This window comes from Mobula birostris, chromosome 23 (genome assembly GCF_030028105.1).
Source record: "Mobula birostris isolate sMobBir1 chromosome 23, sMobBir1.hap1, whole genome shotgun sequence".
Classification (NCBI taxonomy): Eukaryota; Metazoa; Chordata; class Chondrichthyes; order Myliobatiformes; family Myliobatidae; genus Mobula; species Mobula birostris.
This window is the reverse complement of record NC_092392.1, coordinates 29546834-29568663: the sequence shown is the minus strand read 5'-3', so window position 1 is coordinate 29568663 and position 21830 is coordinate 29546834. Positions and strand designations below refer to the sequence as shown.

The 21830-nt window shown below is 43.8% G+C and overlaps 1 protein-coding gene across 1 annotated transcript; it reads left to right on the top strand.

Moving 5' to 3' along the window:
• The first annotated feature begins 1685 nt into the window (after window positions 1–1685).
• On the top strand, window positions 1686–21479 carry meig1 (meiosis/spermiogenesis associated 1). Its single transcript, XM_072241750.1, has 4 exons — window positions 1686–1770; window positions 5432–5576; window positions 14667–14838; window positions 21314–21479. Exons 3-4 carry the CDS (start codon window positions 14680–14682, stop codon window positions 21440–21442), a joined length of 288 nt encoding a protein of 95 aa, XP_072097851.1. The 5' UTR covers window positions 1686–1770; window positions 5432–5576; window positions 14667–14679; the 3' UTR covers window positions 21443–21479.
• The last annotated feature ends 351 nt before the right edge of the window (window positions 21480–21830 follow it).

Genomic DNA, 21830 nt, shown 5'->3' with positions numbered 1-21830 from the left:
GCAATGGATTCCACGGATTCTCTGCCATCTGGCTAAAGAAATTCTACGGATGCTGCCCATCCTGCTGAGTTCCTGCAGTGTGTGGTGACCCCAGCATCTGCAGAGTATTTTGGTTTTAAAATTCCTCCTCATCCTTGTTCTAAAGGGTCTTCCCTATATTCTGAGGTTGTGCCCTCTGGTACTAGATGCCCCCACTATTGGAAACATCCTCTCCACATCCCCTTTGTCTAGGTCTTCCAATATTCGATAGGTTTCAATGAGATTCCCTCCCCCCCCATTCTTCTAAACTCTAGTGAGCACAGACCCAACTCCATTAAATGTTCCTCATACATTCACCCTTTCACTCTCAGGATCACTCTCATGAACCTCCTCTGGAGCCCCTCCAATACCAGAGCTTCTTTTCTTAGATAAGAGGCCCAAACTGCTCACAATGCATTGCTTTTGGTATCTACATGTTAGTACCTTGCAACAATATGTGTTTTATTTCAGTATTCATGGTTTCCCAAATTCATACGTTCTTATTGAAAGAGGATAAATGAACTCTTTTTTAATATTGCTGTAATTTTTCTCTCTCCTCTGCATTTATGTATCTCCCAGTATTTACATTTCTCCCAGACAGATCAGCTGGGATGAGGTTCACCGAGCTGGTTAGATACTTACCACATATGTGCTCACTCACCTCCCACCTTGTCCTGGTCTGGAGGCTTGCTGCCTCAATGATCCGGAAAGCTACTCTCTCTTTCATTCTCTCCCTCCTTCTCTCTCTGTCTTTCCCTCTCACCTATCCTTGTCTGACTCTTTTTTTTCTCTCTCTCTCTTTCTCTCTCTCTCTCTCACACACACACACACACACACACACACACACAAACTCCCTCTCCCTCCCTCACTATCTTGCCCAATATTGGAGTTTCCTATGAACTCTCACTTAGTTACTACCTTGCCCTTGAACGGAAAACCAGCAAAAAGTAGTGGATGCAGCCGTGTCCATCACGGGTAAAGCCTCCCCATCTACACGAAGCGCTGTCGCAGGAAAGCGGGATCCATCATCAGGGACCCCCACCACCCAGGCCAGGCTCTCTTCTCGCTGCTGCCATCAAGAAGAAGGAACAGGAGCCTCAGGTCCCACACAAGCAGGTTCAGGAATAGTTATTACCCCCTCGTGAACCGAAGGGGATAACTTCACTCAACTTCACTTGCCCCATGACTGACATGTTCCCCACAACCTACGGGCTCCCTTTCAATGACTCTTCACATCATGTTGTCGATATTTATTGTTTATTTATTTATTCTTATTATTCTTTTTGTTTTTGCTCGGTTTGTTGTCTTTTGCGCATTGGTTATCTGTCCATCTTGTTGGGTTCAGTGATTATATTGTGTTACTTTGTGCTGCTCTGAATCCCCACGAGAAGGTAAATCTCAGGGTTGTATATAGTGACATACACGTACCTGGATAATCACTTTACCTTGAACTTTCAAAAAGGGTAACAGAAATCGCCAGTGTGATCGCACAGAACATGAGCCACGTTTCCCATTATGATGGAGGCAATCTGCAGAATTGCTCAGCGGGCGTAGACGCCTCGCAGACAGATGGGCAACGAGCACCCGTGGACGGTGCTAAATTCGACTCGTCCTGCGAGAATATTGTAACGTCAGGCGTTGCCTGGCTACGGAGCACAACAACCCGCCGCTCTCACACCCAGTGTCCGGTCTGCTGGGAACAAAGTCACGGACGGGCGGGGCAGACGCAGCCTATTTTGTTGGATTTCAACGGTAAGTTTCCTTGCCCCGAGCGAAACGATAAGAACTACCGACCGGTTTGGCAAAGGATTAGCGAGTCAGGCTAACGATGCTGGATAATGGGAGTGTGTTTGCTCCCGGGGCTGGGAAACTGTAAGGGGCTCGGTCTGATTCTAAAGTAACAACTCATCCAACTACAGTACTTCATTTTTCCTCGGACAAAGTTAGAGCCCAGACTTTTATTTTTTTAATCTCTAGCCGTGAAGTCTGACATGTCCCGAAACCCCGACTGATTATTCCTCGCCACAGATACTGTCTGACCTGCTGAGCTCCTCCAGCATCGCTTACGTTTCTTCCTCTACTCACGGTCGTTTATTGTCATTTGCACAAGTACAGTGAAGTACAGGTATAATGATCTTGTTCACGCCAGCGTCACAGTACAGGCAACTCACAGAATACAAGTTGTGCAAGACAGTGAAAGAAAAGGCTGCAAGTCAAGATATCACTGCAAACAAGAAAGAAGCGCAATGGGGGGGGGGGGATCCTGTAAATGTAACCGGGTACGTTCGTTCACAGTACAAGACAGATTTTATAGTTAGCGGGGTGTGTGACATCACCCATAGAACTGGCTTTGCATCAGTGTGGTAGAATTTTACACACACTTTCCCCAAAGTATATAGGACCAGAAGAAAGAGGAGCAGAATTGGGCCATTCGGCCCGTCGAGTCTGCTCCATCATTTCATCATGGCTGATATATTATCCCTCTCAACCCCATTCTCCTGCCTGCTCCCTGTAATCTTTGACACCCTGACTAATCAAGAACCGATCAACCTCTGTTTTAAATATACCAACCAACGGGAATTCTGCAGATGCTGGAAATTCAAGCAACACACATCAAAGTTAAATATACACATCGATGGCTTCCACAGCCGTCTATGGCCCATGAATTCCACAAATCCACCACCGCCTGGCTGAAGAAATTCCTCTTCTTTTCCGTTCTACATGGACGTCCTTGTATTTGGGGGCTGTGGCCTCTGGTCCTAAACTCACCCGCCGTAGGAAACATCCTCTGCAAATCACCTCGGTCTTTCAATATTCGATAGGTTACAATGAGATCCCCCCCTCATCCTTCTAAACTCCAACGAGTACAGGCCCTGAGCCATCAAACACTACTCCCACGTTAACCCTTTCATCCCTGGAATGGTTCTTGTGAATTTCCCCTGGACCCTCTCCGATGCCAGTGCATCTTTTCTTAGATAAGGGACACAAAACTACTCATAATACTTTGTGTGGTCTGAGCAAAGCCATACAAAGTCTTAGCATTACAGCACATTATACTATTTAGAATAAGAGAGGTTACCTTCCTTTGTCACATGTACTTCGAAACATCAGCAGCCAGCACACAGTTCGATGATGTGCTAGGGTAGCCTGCAAGTGTCCCCATGCCTCCCACACTGACATAGTATGCCCACAACTCACTAACCCTTTGGAAACCCAAGCAGCCCCACTCCCAGGGAGAACGTGCAGACACACTAAAGACTTCAGCGGGAATTGAGCCTCAATCGGTGATCGCTGGTGCCGTCAAGCGGTGCACTAACCGCTACGTAACTGTGCTGTTTATTAATATATTATATTCATAAATTCAAAAATTCATAGGGGGGCATTACGTTGGCTGGGAGCGAGAAGAGTCAAACAGCACGGAAACAAGCCCTTCGGCCCAACTTGGCCATGCTGACTGTGAGCTGGTCCTTTCTGCCCATATTTAGCCCTCGAAACCTAGAGATACGGCACGGAGTGGTCCTCTCCGGGTCTTTGAGCCGTGCCGCCCCACAACCCCGATTTAACCCGAACCTAATCACGGCACATTTTACACTGACCGGTACATCTAACCTGGGTATCAGAGCACCCGGGGAAATAATGTACAGAGATTCCGTACAAAACAGCGCCAGAATTGAACTCTGAACTCCGGAACGCCTCTAGCTGTAATAGCGTCGCACTAACCGCTACGCTACCCTGGCGCCAAAGAAAGTCTGTCCACTTACTATATTAGGTGGAGACTATCCATGAACTTAACAAGATAGATTTTAAAAGTTGTTAATGTGCCCACCTATGGCAACTCGTTCTCATTCACTGGATGAGGAATATCACTGCATTAAAATATTTACATGTTGCCAACGTGTCTGTATATCTGTTACACCCAGATATTCGGTGGCAGTATCACAGATTGTGGTCCTTCCCTGCGGAGACTTTGCTGCTGCATAAAGCTTCAGAGCTTCCTTCAGCAAGACCTCCTGCAGTCCGGGACATATCAGGCCCCGATAGAGCTGATGTAGAGAGATGTTTCCAATAGAGGGCCAGAGGGCCCAGACTCGGAATACAAGGACATCTCTTCAGAACAGAGATGAGGAGGAATTTCTTTAGCCAGAGGGTGGTGAATCTGTGGAATTCATAACCACGGACAGCTGCGGAGACCAAGTCCCTATTTTACTCTCCTCCCATCCAGTAGGGCTACAGGAGTCTCCGCTCCCGCACCAGCAGGCACAGGAAGAGCTTCTTTCCTGAGGCTGTGTCATCACAGCGCTAAGCAGTATTGCATCCGTATCGTACTGTCTCAGTACTTTTATGTGTTGGCATGTGGCCAAGTGGTTAAAGCATTCGTCTAGAGATCTGAAGGTTGCTAGTTCGAGCCTTGGCTGAGGCGGGGTGTTGTTTCCTTGAGCAAGGCACTTAACCACACATTGCTCTGCAACGACACCAGTGCCAAGCTGTTTGGGTCCTAATGCCCTTCCCTTGGGCAACATCGGTGTCGCGGAGAGGGGAGACTTGCAGCATGGGCAACTGCCGGTCTTCCATACAACCTTCCAAAGGCACAAATCCATGGTCTCACGAGACTAACAGATGCCTATAGTACTTTCATATCTGTGTGCTGTAGCTCTTTATTTATTCGCAGTTATTTTGTGAATAACACTATTCTTTGCATTTCTGGTCAGATGCTAACTGCATTTCATTGGCTTTATATCTGTACTTGGCACAATGACAATAAAGTTGAATCTAATCCTATTACTCTGGCCCTCTAGTCCCGGCAACATCTTCGTAAATCTTTTCTGCACTCTTTAAGCCAATCTTTCCTGTAAAGACAGTACTCCAAGAGTAGCTCACCAATCACTGATGCGGCAGCAATGCAACGTCTGAACTCGTCAACTCAATACGCTGACATGATTAAAGATCATGTTCAAGTTTATTGTCACTCAACCAGACACATGTAAACAGCCAAACGCCACATCATCCCTCTGGGGCCAAGGTGCAAGGCACAGAACATATAGTTACAATCCAGCACTTACTGTCACAAAATAATATTAGCACCAGTCCCTGAGAGTCATGGCCTGAAATATTGACAGGTTGACGTAAAGTGTGAAGTGTCTGCTTATGTACGACAGTAGAATGTCACTGGCCCAATTATAATAAAACAAGCAGTTGTATAAATATATGAAGGGGCAGCAATAGAGGGTGAAGAGTAACCAGTGCGTGTCTGTGAGTTTGGGAGTCGAGGAGGGGTACTGGGGCAGTGGGGCATTCAGACAGGGTGTACATGTGTGCTGAGTGGGAGCAGGAAGTTAAGAAGTCTAACAGCCTGGTTCAGCGATAATCCCATAGTTACATGGTCACTGTTACTGAAACTAACTTTTAATTCCAGGTGTCATTTAATTCACCGAATTTGCATACCACATCTGCCGTTTGTGAGATTTGAAAACTCATCTCCATGAGTTACTAGTCCAGTTAAAACAGCTACCCACATCGCTGGCAAGAGACTGGGACGCAGTTCTGTTAAACTCAGTCAGGTAATTCAAAGATATTGCCGGTCAGTGACTGACTGAAGTTTGAAATCCAAAGTAAATTGATTATCAAAATACATATATGTCACCATATACAATCCAGAGATTCATTTTCTTGCAGGCATTCACAGTAAATATAAAGGAACAAAAATAATAATAATAAATAAGCAATACATATAGAATTTTCATCCTTGTGCTACGGACTGTAACGTTTTAGAAATAAACCAGCAGCAAGAGATTTCACACTGAGTCAGGTTTTAATGTTAAAACCACTATCTTTATTAGTATCTACTTATTATATCGTAACTTAACCAAGATAAACAAATGTCAACAGTGTTATGTGTATATATGTGTGTAATATAGCTCCCAAACTAAGTTAAGCTTGGGGAAACAAAGCTTAGAGTCTTGAGACGGTAAAGTAGGAAAGTTCAGTTCATCCACGGAATGAATGATAGGAGAGAGATATTTGCAATCCAGGGTGAAATGTAGAGAAGAGGTAATTACGAAGTACTCCACAAATCCCACGATGATAAAATGAGATAACAGTCGCTGTAGATCTTGTCTGTCGTGTCGTTCCAAATACACATATGAATCACCGCTGAAAGTGATCTGTCACAGGGATATCGTCTTCAAGGGATTACCACACAACATACCCAGGCAAGGGTTAACACATAAATGGTCTCCACAGGATATCCTAAACAAAATCCACTCCTTTAGATTACTCGAAGTGACAGTCCCACGTTCGTTGTGCACTGTGTGCCGATACTTAACCTAATCTTTTAGGCTTGATAGAGTTTCAAACCGTCGCAGTGATCAGCTGAAGTTTCATCAGCTGGTCTCCTTCCCCCCCCCCCCCCCCCCGACTGTGACTGTCTGTGTCCTTATTTTAAAATTAAACAAGCTGCAAGTCAGTCAGTGAACAACATCATAGTCCCGCCTCATTTAGGCGCTCTTAAAGTGATAGTCCGCAGTAAACGAAACCTGTGGGTTCGTAACACCTGCAATAAAGATTCAGATCCCAAAATGACAGCTGGGGAACTTAAATTCAATTCCGTAAATTGGGAATGAAAAGCTTGAAAATTTACAGGGATGTTGCTGGGACTTGAGGACCTGAGTTATGGGGAAGCGTTGAATAGGTTAGAACTTTATCCTCTGGATCTCAGGGGAATGGGGATAGACCTCACAGAGGTATACAAAATTATGAGGAATAAAGAATCAGAATCCTGTTTACTGTGCTGTGAAATTTGTTGTTTTGCAGTAGCAGTACAGTGAAATATATAACTACTATAATTTACAATAAGAAATGTAAAAAATAAGTAATGCAAAAAGAGAGAAAGTAGTGAGGTTATGGTCCATTCAGAAATCTAATGGCAGGGGGAAGAAGCTGTTCCCAACACTGACTGTGCGTCTTCAGGCTCCTGGTAGTGATAAGAAGATGACATATTCTGGACGGTGAGGGTCCTTAATGATGGGAACCATTATGGGAATCATCTACAGACCTTCAAATAGTAGCCAAGGTGGGGTTTAAGATTGCAAAGGGAGGAGGAAAAGCTGTAATAAGGGTAATGACACAATTGTAATGGGGGACTTCAATATGCAAGGGGATCGGGAAAATGAGGCTAGTGTCAGATCGCAAGAGAGAGAATGTGTTAAATGCCTACGAGATGGCTTTTTAGAGCAGCTTGTGCTCGAGCCTACTTGGGGAAAGGCTGTCTTAGATTGGGTCTTGTGCAATAAACCAGATCTTATTAGGGAGCTTAACATAAAGGAACCCTTAGGAGGCAGTGATCATAATATGATTGAATTTATACTGCAATTTGAGAGGGAGAAGCATAACCTCACACGTATCAGTATTGCAATGGAATATAGAGGCATGAGAGAGGAGTTTGCCCAGGTGGATTGGAGAAGGATACTGCTGGGAAGATGGCAGAGCAGAGATGGCTGAGGTTTATGGAAGTAGTTCACAAGACGCAGGACAAATATGTCCCACAGAGGAAGAAGTTCTCAAATGGCATCTGTGGCTGACAAAGGAAGTTAAGGACTGCATAAAAGCCAAGGAAAGGGCATATAAGGTGGCAAAAGTGGGTGGGAAGTTGGATGATTGGGAAGTTTTTAAAATTCATCAAAAGGCTACTGAAAAAGCTGTAAGAAGGAAAAAGATGAAATATGAAGGCAGACTAGCCAATAATATAAAGCAGGATACTGAATTTTTTTTCGGTAATATCAAGAGTAAAAGGGAGGTGAGTGTTGATATTGGACCACTGGAAAATGATGCTGGTGAGGTAGTAATGGGGGACAAAGAAATGGCGGATGAACTTAATGGGTACTTTGCATCAACCTTCACTGTGGAAGACACTAGCAGTGTGCCAGAAGTCCGTGAGTGTCATTACTATTACAAAGGAAAACATGCAGGCAAACTCAAAGGTGGATAGGTCACCTGGGCCAGATGGACAACATTCCAGAGTCATGAAGAGATAACAGATGCATTGGTCATGATCTTTCAAGAATCACTTGATTCTGGCATGGTCCCGGAGGACTGAAAAATTGCAAATGTCACTCCACTCTTTAAAAAGGGAGGAAGGCAAAAGGAAGGAAATTGTAGGCTAGTTAGTCTCACCTCAGTGGTTGGGAAAGTGTTGGAATCTATTATTAAGGATGAGGTTTCAAGGTACTTGGAGACTATTGATAAAATATGTCAAAGTCAGCATGGTCTGTGTAAAGGGAAATCTTGCCTGACAAATCTGTTAAAGTTATTTGAGGAAGTAACAAGCAGGGTGGACAAAGGAGAGGCAGTGGATGTCATTTACTTGGATTTTCAGAAGGCATTTGATAAGGTGCCACATGTGATAAGATCATTGGGCATTACAGGAAAGATACAGGCATGGATAGCGGAATGGCTGACAGGCAGGAGGCAGCGAGTGGGAATAAAAGGGGCCTTTTCTGGTTTGCTGCCGGGGACTAATGGTGTTCCTCAGGGGTCAGCATTGGGTCCGCTGCTTTTCACATTGATTGCCAGCAATTTAGATAGTGGAATTGATGGCTTTGTGGCAAGTTTGCGGATGATACGAAGACAGGCGAAGGGGTAGGTAGTGCTGAGGAAGCAATGCGATTGCAGCAGGACTTAGACAAATTGGAAGAATTGGCAAAAAGTGGCAGATGGAATATAGTGTTGGGAAATATATGACAATGCATTTTTGTAAAAGAAACAATAGTGCAGACTATTATCTAAATTGGGGAGAAAATTCAAACATCAGTGGTGCAAAGCGACTTGGGAGTCCTTCTACAAGACTCCCAGAAGGTTAATTTACAGGTTGAGTCTGTGGTAAAGAAGGCAAATGCAATGTTGGCATTTATTTCAAGGGGAGTAGAATATCAAACCAAGGAGATAATACTGAGCCTTTATAAGACACTAGTCAGGCCACACTTGGAGTATTGTCAATAGTTTAGGGCCCATATCTCAGAAAGGATGTGTTGTCATTGGAGAGAGTCCAGAGGAGGTTCACCAGGATGATTCTCGGAATGAAGGGGTTAACATGTGAGGAATGTTTGGCAACTTTGGGCCTGTGCTCACTGGAATTTAGAAGAATGTGTGATGATCTCATTGAAACCAACCGAATGTTGAAAGGACTAGATAGGGTGTATGTGAAGAGGATGTTTCCTGTGGTGGAGAGTATCCAGAACTGGAGGGCACAGCCTCAAGACTGAGGGGAGACCCTTTAGAACAGAGGTAAAGAGGAATTTTTTTTTAGCGAGAGAGTAGTAAATCTGTGGAATGCTCTGCCACAGACTGTGGTGGAGGCCAAGTCTATGCATATATTTAAGGCGGAGGTTGATGGTTTCCTGATCAGTCAGGGCATCAAAGGATATGGTGTGGTGTATGGGGTTGAGTGGAACCTGGGATCAGCCTTAATGGAATGGCAGAGCAGACGCGATGGGCTGAATGCTCCGATATCTTCTGGTCTTATGATGGATGCCACTTTCTTGAGGCATTACCTTTTGAAGATGTTCTTGATGGTGGGGAGGCCAGTGCCCATGAAGAAGATGGCTGGTGCACAACCCTCTGCAGTATCTTGTGATCCTGTGCATTGGCCAGACGTAGATGCAACTGGTCAGAATGCTCACCACGGTACATCTACAGAAATTTGCTAGCGTTTCTGGTAACATACCCTATCTCCTCGTAGATAGGGTGAATGCATCCAGGCTTTTCTCCCTCCGGTTGGGTGAGATTATAGAGATCATGGATTTAGGGTAAAAGGTGAAATACTTAAGGGAACCTGAGACAAACTTCTTCACTCAGATGATGATGAGAGTGTGGAATGAACTGCCAAGGAAGTGGTGGGTGTGTGTTTGATTGTAAAAATTTAGAGAGGTTTGGATAGGTAGAGTAATGTGCAAAAGTCTTAGGCACATATATATAGCTAGGGTGCCTAAGGCTATTGCATAGTACTGTATTTGTCAACAGAAGTGGAGAGCAAGTTTGTGGAGGAAAGGACATTGGGAAAGGCAGGGGTGGAGCACCATGGGAGGAGTCTGGCACAGGTGGCAGAGAAGGAGTGCCAGGAGATGGGGGTGTTGCAGGTGCAGACACACCCAGCCCTGAGACTCCAGGCAAGGTAATTTGATTCCAAACAATTGGTTTATTGATCATTACAGAATATCTCTCTGGTGTTTTCTGCTCCCTCCCTTCTCCCTTCCCTCTTTCCCAAACATAATTCCCCCTTCCCACTCTCAGTCCACAATAGAGACCCATATAAGAATCAGGTTTATCATCACTCGCATATGTCATGAAATTAGTTTTTTTGTAGGCAGCAGTACACACACGGTAAGATACAAAATGACCATAGTACCATGCAAAAATCTTCAGCACCCTCTCTATACATATGTGCCTAAGTCCTTTGCACAGTACCATACATGGATGGGAGGGGCATGAAGGGAGGTCAATGGGACTGGACAGAAGACTGGGCTGGTATGGACTAGATGGGCCAAAGGGCCTGAGCTGTAGTGGTCTATGACTCTATGAATAATAATAGTGTTAAAAACTAATCTGATTCGTTCAGGGGACAGAATTAACTCCGCTTCCTGACTGGAATGTGATTCTAACTGCCTCGTTAGAATGGTCCAGCAGCCCACTCAAGGTAGCCAATGTCGTTCTTGTATAAAACTCACTCTCTGTGAATAAAAAAAGGTAAAGAACTACATTAACAGCAGACCAGATTCATTGTCTGGAGGAAATCAGAGTATTCTGAAAGGGAATTCAGCATCACCAACACCAGCCTACCTAGTCTGGTGGTGAATCAGGAGGGTTGTGTGACAGGGGTATATGTGCCACTGAAGTAGATGTGCCTAGGCATCATCCCTGATGAAGGTAGTGGAGTTTGTCATCGAAATGTAGGTTAAAATCAATACCTGTACCCGGCTGGAAGCCTAAGAAGAGTTTATTTGTCAGATATGCTGGGAAAGCACTAGATTTTTTTTCTCATTGAAACCTATCGAATATGGAAAGGCCAAGATAGAGTGGATGTGGAGAGCATGCTTCCTACAATGGGGGGGTCTAGGATCCAAAGGCACAGCCTTGGAACGGAGGGATGTCCCTTTAGAAGAGAGATGAGGAGGAATTTCATTTGCCAGCGGGTGGTGAACCCGTGGAATTCATTGCCACGGATGGCTGTGGAGGCCATGTCTTTGACTATATTTAAAACAGCGGTTGATAGGTTCTTGGGCATCACAGGTCACAGGAAGAAGGCAAAGGAATGGGGTTCATAAGGATAATAAACTTGACTAAATGAATCAACGAAGGACACTCGACAGTTGTAGCAGGGTTTGAATACGTACTATCACTTCTTACAAAGTGAAATAAGGTGACCCAGGGCTTCACTTCCAGATGAGCTCAATGCCTTCTGTGCTGGCTTTGACTGCCAAAACGTGGAGGAACCATCACAAGCTCCCACTGGCCCCGATGACCCTGCAATTCCAATCTCTGAGGCCAAAGTGTGAGCATCCTTCAGGAGGGTGAACCCACGAAAAGCATCCGGCCCAGGTGGGGTACCTGGCTGAGCACAAAAGACCTGTGCTGATCAACTGGCTGGAATGTTCACTGAGATCTTTAACCTCTCATTTCAGCAATCTAAGGTAAAAAAATTACTACAAGCAAGCTTCAATTATACTAGTGCCTAAGAAGAACGTGGTAGCCTGTGTCAATGACTATCATCCAGTAGCACTTACATCCACAATGATGAAGTGCTTTGAGAGGTTGGTGATGAAACATATCAACTTCTGCCTGAGAAGCCACCTGGATCTGCTCCAAACTGCCTACTGGTGCAACAGGTCCACAGCAGGAACCATCTAATTGACTCTTTACTCAACCGTGGAAAATCTGGACAGCAAAGACACATACATCAGGATGAGCTTTATTGATTACAGCTCAGCATTCAATACCATCATCCCCTCAAAACTAATCAATAAGCTCCAATACCGTGGTCGCAATACCTCCGTGTGCAATTGGATCCTCGATTTCCTTATCGGCAGACCCCAGTCAGTTTGGATTGGCAACGACATCTCCTCCATGATCTCCATTGGTACAAGTGCATCACAGGTCTGTTTGCTTAGCCCCCTGCTCAACTCGCTTTACACTTCTGACTGTGTGACTAAGAGCAGCTCCAATGTCATATTCAAGTTTGCTGATGACACCCTTGTCGTGGGCCAAATCAAAGGCGGTGATGAATCAGCATGGAGGAGAGAGGTTGAAAATCTGATTCAGTGGTGACATAACAACAACCTCTCACTCAACAATCAACACTCAAGAGCTGATTATTGACTTCAGGAGAAGGAAACCTGAGGTCCATGAGCCAGTACTCACCAGAGGATCAGAGGTGGAGAGGGTCAGCAACTTTAAATTCCTTGGTGTTACATTTCAGAAGCACTGTCCTGGACCCAGCACTTAAATGCAAACATGAACAAAACACATCAGTGCCTCTACATCCTTATAATTTTGTGAAGATTTGGCAAGACATCTAAAACTTTGACAAGCTCCTATAGATGTGTGGTGAGAGTATATTGAGTGGTTGCATACAGCCTGCTATGGAAACACTGGTGCCCTTGAACAGAAAATCTGATAAAAAGTTGTGGATACGGCCCAGTCCATCTTGGGTAAAGCCTCCCCACCATTGAGCACATCTACATGGAGCGTTGTTGCAGGAAAGCAGCATCCATCATCAGGACCCCCACCACCCAGAACATGCTGTCTTCGCACTGCTGCCATCAGGAGGAAAGTACGGGAACCTCAGACTCACACCAGCAGGTTCAGGAACAGTTATTACCCCTCAACCATTTTGCTCTTAAACCCAGGGGGGCAGGGGTGCTGGGATAACTTCACTTAACTCTATTTTTGTTATCACTGAAATGTTCCCACTACCTGTGGACTCACTTTCAGGAACTCTTCATCTCATGTTCTTGATAGTTATTGCATATTTATTTATTATTATTCTTTCTTTTTGTATTTGTGCAGTATGTTGTCATTTGCACACTCAATGCCTATTTGTTGTGGTCTTTCATTAATTCGATTATGGTTGTTATTCTATTATGGATTAATAGTGTGAGTGTCCACAAGAAAATGATTCTCAGGGTTGTATATGATGACATAAATGTAGTTTGATAATAAATTTATTTTGAAGTTTGAACTTTGAGATTGGCTATGTTGGAATGGCAGAGCAAACTGGGTGGTCCGAGTGGCCTAATTCTCCGATGTCTTAACAAACATAAATTAACCTTCAAGATTCAAAATTGTTTATTGCCATTCTTCAGTACACGAAGGCAATGGAGAACAAAGTGATTGTTACTCCAGATCTGAACATAAAGTTAAATTACTATAAATTATACTTAACATACACTAGAGAATAAACAAAATAAATGTAACAACTTGAGTGCACGCTGAGAGGGAGGAAAATCCAATATGAGTAGGCAGCAGCCTTGGAACTCTGAGGTGCTGGCTTTCTTGCTGGTGGAGTCAAGTTCATACAACTAGTTTTACATAAATGTGATTTTCGATCTGCATGGTGCTGTGATAATCAAGGGAATTGCTACAGGAATCAGAATCAGATTTATTATAACTAATTTACTGGAGCTAATGTGAAATTGGTATTGGAATTGGTTTATTATTGTCACATGTACCGAGAAACAGTGAAAAGCTTGTCTTGCACACTGTTCATACAGGTCAGATCTGATACACAGGGCATTGAGGTAGAACAAGGGAAAACGGTAACAGAATGCAGAATAAAGTACCAGATTATAGTGAGGTAGATTGTGAGGTCAAGAATCCACCTTATCATCCAAGAGTCTGATAACAGTGGGATAGATCACGTTGTTTAGTGGCGGCAATATAGTGCAAAGGCATAAAAGATGTGGAGGTCACTGCCACAGAATTTGTTGTCTATCTGTAAATGACACAGCATTTGTTGTCTATCTGCAAATGCCCCTGAACTGAAGAGGTGTTTAGAGTCAACCACATTGGTGTGTTTGGAGTCCAATATCGACTGGGTAAGGACAGTACACTTTTTCCTACAAAGGGTATTGTCGAACTGTATGGTTTTTTCCATCACTGAAACCACAGCACAGTAGTGCAGTGGTTAGCGTAATACTTTACACTGCCAGCGATTGTGATCGGGATTCAGTTCTTGCCATTTTGTATGTTCTCGCCTTGACCACATGGGTTTCCTTCCACATTCCAAGTGGGTTTGGGTTAGGGTTAGTGAGTTGTAGGGATGCTACCTCTAGCGGAGGGGCTTGTGGTGCCCATTCTTGGGCAGCTACCTCAGCTTTGGGCCACACTGGACACTAATCTCATACCCGTGGCTCCAAGTAGCTGTTTGCATGCGACAGCGGCCACACCCTGGTACCCCGCTTCAACAAGCTGGTGGGCCTCATACCCCAGAGAGATAGGGACATGCCTGGCCTATCATGCGAAGTCAGCTTTGGCAACTGCGCGGAAGAGATCTACAGTGAGATCCAACGACCATGAAAGTGGTTCATGAAAGTGGTGGGAGGTGATTGCTTTGAGCCAGCTATAGATTAGAAGGTAACTTCTCTCCTTCTGCCCCGAAGCTATTTATTAATTATGTCTCTGCAAAATGATGGAACTGAAGAAAAGAATGTGAAACCCAAGTTTATGAGTCGTGCCAGACATTGGACTGAGGAAATCGAAAATTTATACAGATTCCAACAAGCTGGATACAGGGATGAAGTAGAATACAAGCAGATAAAGAAAGTTGATGGGGTATGTTGTTTTTGTGTTTTGTTTACAAATTGTGTACATCACTGAGAAGTCCGGTGTCCATTGTTTATCCCAGATCACTAAAAGACAGAGGAGCAGAATTAAGCTATTTGGCGCATTGAGGCTGCTCTGCTATTCCATCATAGTTGATTTATTATCCCTCCCAACCCCACTCTCCTGCCTTCTTCCCATAACTTTTAACACCCTGACGAACCAAGAACCTATCAATCTCCACTTTAAATATATCCAATGACTTGGCCTCCACAGCTGTCTGTGGCAATGAACTCCAGAGATTCAACACCCTCTTGCTAAAATAATTCCTTCTCACTTCTGTTCTAAATGGACATCCTATTCTAAGGCTGTGCCCTCTGGTCCAAGACTCTCCCACTAATGGAAACATCCTCTCTATTTCCACTCTGTCCAGGCCTTTCAATATCTGGTATGACTCTGTGAGGTCCCCCTCATCCAGCAAGTACAGGCCTAGAGCCATCAATCGCAACTAATACATTAACCCTTTCATTTCTGGGCTCATTCTCCTGAACTTTCTCTGGGCCTTCGCCAATGCCAGCGTATCCGATCCTTTCTTAGATATGGGACCCAAGCTGCTCACATTACTCAGATGTGATCTGATAAATGCCGTATAAAGTCTCAGCATTACATTGTCACTGAGAAGATGGTAGTGCAGCTTCTTGATTCCCTGCAGTGCTGGTGAAGGGGTGCCTCCTTCAGTGTTTCAAGGATTTAGACCGAGTGATGATGAAATACTGGTGACGTATTTCCAAGATGGGATGGTGTTTGGTTGGGAGTGGAACCTGCCGCTGGTGGTATTCATATATTCCTAGAACTCCTGGAACATAGAACATTACAGCACAGTGCAGCTCCTTCACCCCACGATGTTGTGCCGATCTTTTAACTTACTCTAAGATCGATCTAACCCTTCCCTTCAACATAGGCCTTTGTTTTTCTATCATCCTTGTGCCTATCTAAGGGTTACTTAAATGTTCCTAATGGATCTACTTCCACCACCATCCTTGGCAGGTTGATCCACGCACCCACCACTCCCAAAGCAGTAGAGATGCTAGTTGTGCTTTAGAGTTGTTCAATTCCAATAATTATAATTTAAAACATGTAAATATGTTGGAAGCTGACACAAATTAGTTTACCTAGACAGTTTATTCTTTGCAAGGCACACAGTGAACAACAGGGGAGGTAAAATATATACTTAACTGAATGATAAAAGTAGCAAAAAAATCAAGGATTTGGCCAAGGTTCTCCAAGGGGGAATTTTTAAAGAACATCAAAGTGGTCTAAGATTACTCCCCAATTCAGAATTAGACATTATTACACACTCACTGGCCACTTAATTGTTTATCTCCCATACATAATAAAGTCTGCACTGAGTGTATGTTTGTGGTCTTCTACTGCTGTGCCCATCCCTTTCAGGGTTCGACAAGTTGTGCATTTGGAGATGTTCTTCTGCACACCACGGTTGTAATGTGTAGTTATTTGAGTTATCGTCACCTTCCTGTCAGCTTGAACCAATCTAGGTATTCTCCTCTGATCTCTCTCATTACAAAGTGTTTTGTCCCACAGAACTGCCGCTCATTGGATAGTTTTTGCTTTGTGCACCATTCTCCGTAAACTGTAGAGACTGTTGTGTGTGAAAATCCCAGGAGAGCAGCAGTTTCTGAGATACTCAAACCACCCCATCTGGCACCAACAATCATTCCACGGTCAAAGTCACTTAGATCACATTTCTTCTCCATTCTGATATTTGGTCCGAGCAACAACTGAACATCTTGACCGTGTCTGCATGCTTTTATGCATTGAGTTGCTGCCACGTGAGCGGCTGATTAGATATTAGATATAAAGGCGCCACAATATCGTAGCAGTTAGCGTGGCACTATTATAGGTTAGGGGGCTCCAGAGTTCAGAATTGAATCCTTGTGTCCTCTATAAGGAATCTGTACGTTCTCCGTGTGGAATGTGCGGGTTTTCACCGGGTGCTCCAGTTTACTCCCACAGTCCAAAGTGGGTTAATTGGTCATTGTAAGTTGTCCCAGGATTAGGCTAGGGATAAATTGGGGGTTGCTGGGTGGTACAGCTTGAGTGGCCGGAAGGGCCTATTCCGCATTGTATCTCTAAATAAATAGACAGATAGATAGATAAATAAATAAATATTTGCATTAACAAGGCGACCTGCTTATTAGGTGTCCACCTAATAAAGTGGACTTTGGGTATACTTTTTAAGGAAAAATAACACATAATTGTTTTCCAGTTCTAATAATGTAACAATATTACTGGTTCTGTTCTTAAAATACTGTCTGCGTTTTCCCATCTTGTCATAAGCTGGCTTATGTTATTTTGCAACTGTGATCAGTGTTATTCCCATTGACATGTCAGTTTCCAGCAGACTTCATAATGCTTGAAGGGTAAGCATTCTGTTCCTCTTTCATGTGACTTATAGGGGGCAGTCACCCACATGAGTGCTGGGCAATAACAAAATCCCACTCTCACCCCTGGACAGACTGTGGCATCATCATCATCTTCACCCCAACCAGGTTGATAGGTTCTTGGCCAGTCAGGCCACCTAAAATTAATTATTTATTTAGTGATACAGAGCAAAGCAGACCATTCGAGCTGAACCATCCCACAGCCCCCAGTTTAACCCTAACCTAATCATGGACCAATTTACAGGGACCAATTAACCTAGCCATTAAGTCTTTGGACTGTGGGTGGAAACTGGTGCACCCGGGGAAAATCTGAGCACTTCATGGGGAGGATATACAGCCTCTTAAAGAGGATGCCGGGATTGAACTCTGAGCTCTGATGCCCGAGCTGCATGGTGGAGAGAAGGCAGGAGAAGGGAGTTGGGAAGTACAACAAATTAGCTACAACTGACCGGTGGAGCAGGCCCAAAAAGGAGTGAGTGGCCTAATTCTGCACCTATGTCTTATTGTCCCACCAGTGACTGGACACTGACCTGGAGTAGCCATCGACACAATATGACTATAAAGCCAGGTCAAGCGCTGAGAATCCTGTGGTGATTAACTTATCTCCTAACTTCCCAAAGCCGACCATCCACAGGGCTCATGGATATAGGAAGGATGTGAAAGCTTTAGAGAGGGTGCAGAGGAGATTTATCAGGCTGCTGCCTGGATAAGAGACCGTGTACGTTTGTACATCATTACCATTTGACGCAGGAGAGATTGTCTAAAATATTCCCTAACATTGATAGTTATTGTGATAGATGTAAAACTGAGACAGCTACACTGACACACATATTTTAATCATAGAACCATATAACGGCACGGAAACAGGCTGTTTAGGCCCTTCCAGTCCATGCCAAATGCTTACTCTCACCTAGTCCCACCAACCTGCACTCAGCCCATAACCCTTCCATTCCTTTCCTGTCTATATACCTATCCAATTTTTCTTTAAATGACAATATCAAACCTACCTCTACCACTTCTACTGGAAGTTCGTTTCACACAGCCACCACTCTCTGAGTAAAGAAATTCCCCCTCGTGTTATCCCTATGTCGTGTTTTGGTCTTGTTCTATACTGGAACAGTTCTGGAAGTCAGTTTTTTCGACAATTTTTAAAGCACTTAAAATTTAATTTACAACCTAACAAATTAACTGCGCTTTTTGGAATAACTCCTCAAAATATCCATGGTATCTCTTTGTCTGACCAACATGTTATTGCATTTGTTACATTGATAGCTAGGAGGGCCATTTTGTTGAAGTGGAAGGATACACTGCTCCCACTTTGTCACAATGGTTCTCTCAAGTGATGCTATGTCTTAGTTTGGAGAAAATTAGAAGTCGAACCTTTGAACCTATGTTTGATTTTGAGAAAAGATGGGGTTCATTTGCTCGTTATTATCATCTAAGTTAATTGATAGATTTCCTCCACGATCTAATTGTAAATTTTTGGTACATTTTTTTTTCTTGCTGGCAGTTTGATGCTTATCTTTAGAAGCTTTTTGTATGACGCATGGCTCCAGGGTTGAACACCTAATGGGTTTTTTTCTCTCTCACTTTTTCATGCTTAGTAGGTTTTTTTTTCTCTTTTTTTTAATCACCAAAATTTTTTCAATCCTTAATGTTTTTTTTCTTGAGACATTGTAAGTGTTGCTTACTTCAATGTACTCTTGTTAATTTTGGATAATAATAATAAAAAGATTCGAAAAGAGAGCATGTATTATGAGGAAAGATCGAGCCAAATAGGGCTTTTCTCTGTAGAAGGATGAGAGACGATTTGACAAAGGCTTTTCTCTATGTAGGAGGATGAGAGACGATTTGATAGGGGTGTATAAGTTGATAAGGGACATGGATAGTGGACAGCCAGCGCCTTTTTCCCAGGGTGGCAATGGCTAATACCAGAATTTAAGGTGAGTGGTGGAATGTTTGGGGGAGATGTCAGAGGTAGGGTCATTACACAGAGAGTGGTAGAACACACTGCCGAGCATGGCAGTAGGGGCAGATATATCGGTGACATTTAAGGGACTCAGAGAGAGGCACATGAGTGAGAGAGAAATAGAGGGTTAGGTAGGAGCCCTCCATTTTATGATCAAAGTACATTCATGTCTCATATACAACCCTGAGATGATCACAAGTAAATGAATCTCAGGGTTGTATATGGTAACATATATGTAATTTGGTAATAAAGTTACTTTGAAATTTGGGGGAAGGGTTTGATTGATTATGGAGTAGGTTAAAATGCCAGCACGACATTGTGGGCCGAATGGCCTGTACTGTGCTGTACTGTTCAATGTTCAATCACCTTTGACTACAAGATCATCAGCCAGTGGTCAGTGTGGAAAGCACAGCAGTCACTGTGGGACAGGGACACTACGGACACTGTGGGGTAGTTCCTTGAGCAAACCATCAAAACCATCTGGCAGAATGTCTCATCAGCAGAACTCAACAATAAGCTGCTGGCAAGAATGGGTCAACCCAGTCAGATCTTTCCTATACAGTTCAAATATCGCACTGTCTCTTTGCAGACTGGGGATTCGATAAGAGGTGTGGAGATGGATGCAAGAGTCTGTTTCCTGGTTCATCTCCAGTAGATGTGTAACAGGACTCTCTGATCTATGGGCTATTTGCAGGGACACACAAAAAAAAGGACGTCATGGGCTGTTGGATGATCATTAATTTGGTGATAGACACCCTTTGGTCTGCCTGAAACTTGGGCTCCCAGCACAATGAGATGTTTGTAGAGGAATGCTGCTGACTGGCATATTCCTTGCTGTAGGAGTATGTGCTGAGGGGCACACTGACACAAAAGTTCTGTGGGGAAGGGTCACTGTCTGGGTTCCTTCTACTACTGCACATGGAGGGACTGAGTCAGGTGGGTAAGTCCCTCAGACGATGGATGAGTATGTCCATTTAGGGGCCCATGAGTGGTAACAGTGCTAAGTTTTTTAAAAGTGTTAATATCACTGAATGTATTGACCATGTGACACTAAGAATGTAAAACTGCTTTGGCTTGTGCTCATACTTTTGTGCATATTTTTATGATGAATCAAATTACTTAATAATTAAATTGTGGGTACCAGGGTAGCATAGTGCCAACAGCCCGGGTTCAATATCACTGATGTCAGTAAGGAGTTTTAAGTTCTCCCTATGACCACATAGGTTTTCTCCGGATGCTCTGCTTTCCTCTCACAGTCCAAAGACGTACAGGGGTTAGTAAGTCACGTGGGTGTAATTGGATGGCCGAGATCATTGAGCTGGATGGGCCCGTTACCATGACGTATCTCTAAATTTAAAAAAATGAAATTATTTAACTAAATTAAATGCTGGCTCAGCCTTCAAAGTTAACATCCTCCAAATGACTAAACACTGGAAACAAAAGACGAGGTGTGAGTGTCAGTGGTTGGTCTTGTATTTATTGCTCATTCAGAGCCACCCTTGGGAACATGGTGGGAGCTTCTGCCTTGAATCACTGCGGTCATTGTGCGGAGGTGGTGCTGGAGAACATATTCTAGGGCTTAAAACCAGCTACAATGAAGGAAAGGTGCTTTATTCACAAGTCACCCTGTGTGTGTTTGGAGAGCAATGTGGGACTAATGGTGTAACCAGCGGTGATCCGAGTTACCGAGGTTGTGTGTATGGGAGGTAAAACCCAAATTTCTATAGTGCTCCACTGTTTGTGTCTGGGTTACTGAAGAGGTGTGGTGAAATTGTGAGTGTCCTGACCAGCTGCATCACCTTCTGATACAGGAATTACAAGGCATCTGACCACAAAACCCTATACAAGAATTGCAAGCACTGCTGAGATATATTCTTCTAGAATAGATTTTATTATTTGTTAATTTAGTTGTGGTAATATTACTTCATGTATTGTGTGTGAGTTACATGTACTGTGCTGTGCCCCTTTGGTCCGAAGGAATGTTGTTTCCTTTGGCGGTATACATGTATAGAGTTGAATGACAATAAACTTGAACTCGATGTTCTGTTGGATGTAGGTGGATCGTTGGCCAGAAACAGGATATGTGAAGAAACTCCAAAGACGTGACAACACCTTCTACTACTATAACAAGAAAAGAGAATGTGAGGACAACGATGTTCAGAAGGTCAAGGTTTACGCCTACTGAAAGGCTCTTGTTCTCCACACTTCTGAGTGTAAATAAATCAGTGTTTATCTTCACAGTGTTTTTGTTTTGATGGTTTTCATTATCGAAATTGAGTTTTTTCTTGTATTCTTTCTCATTTGGGTTACTAGTGAAATCACTCCGGTTGCATATGGTGTTCTCCAAAAGGGTTGTCTGTTGGTGAATCCTCATGTGGCTGTAGAGACTGATCCAAGATCCACATAGCCGGAATGTTAGGGTGGATTCCCTTACTGGAGATCGCCTGTGCACGGCTTTGTTTAATATGGGGAGGCTGCTGCACCGGCAGCCACCACAGAAGCACTGACCGATCGTGGTCAGCGTCCACTGGTATGGAATGCAAGACGACTGCGGACCCTTCACTGCCATTGTG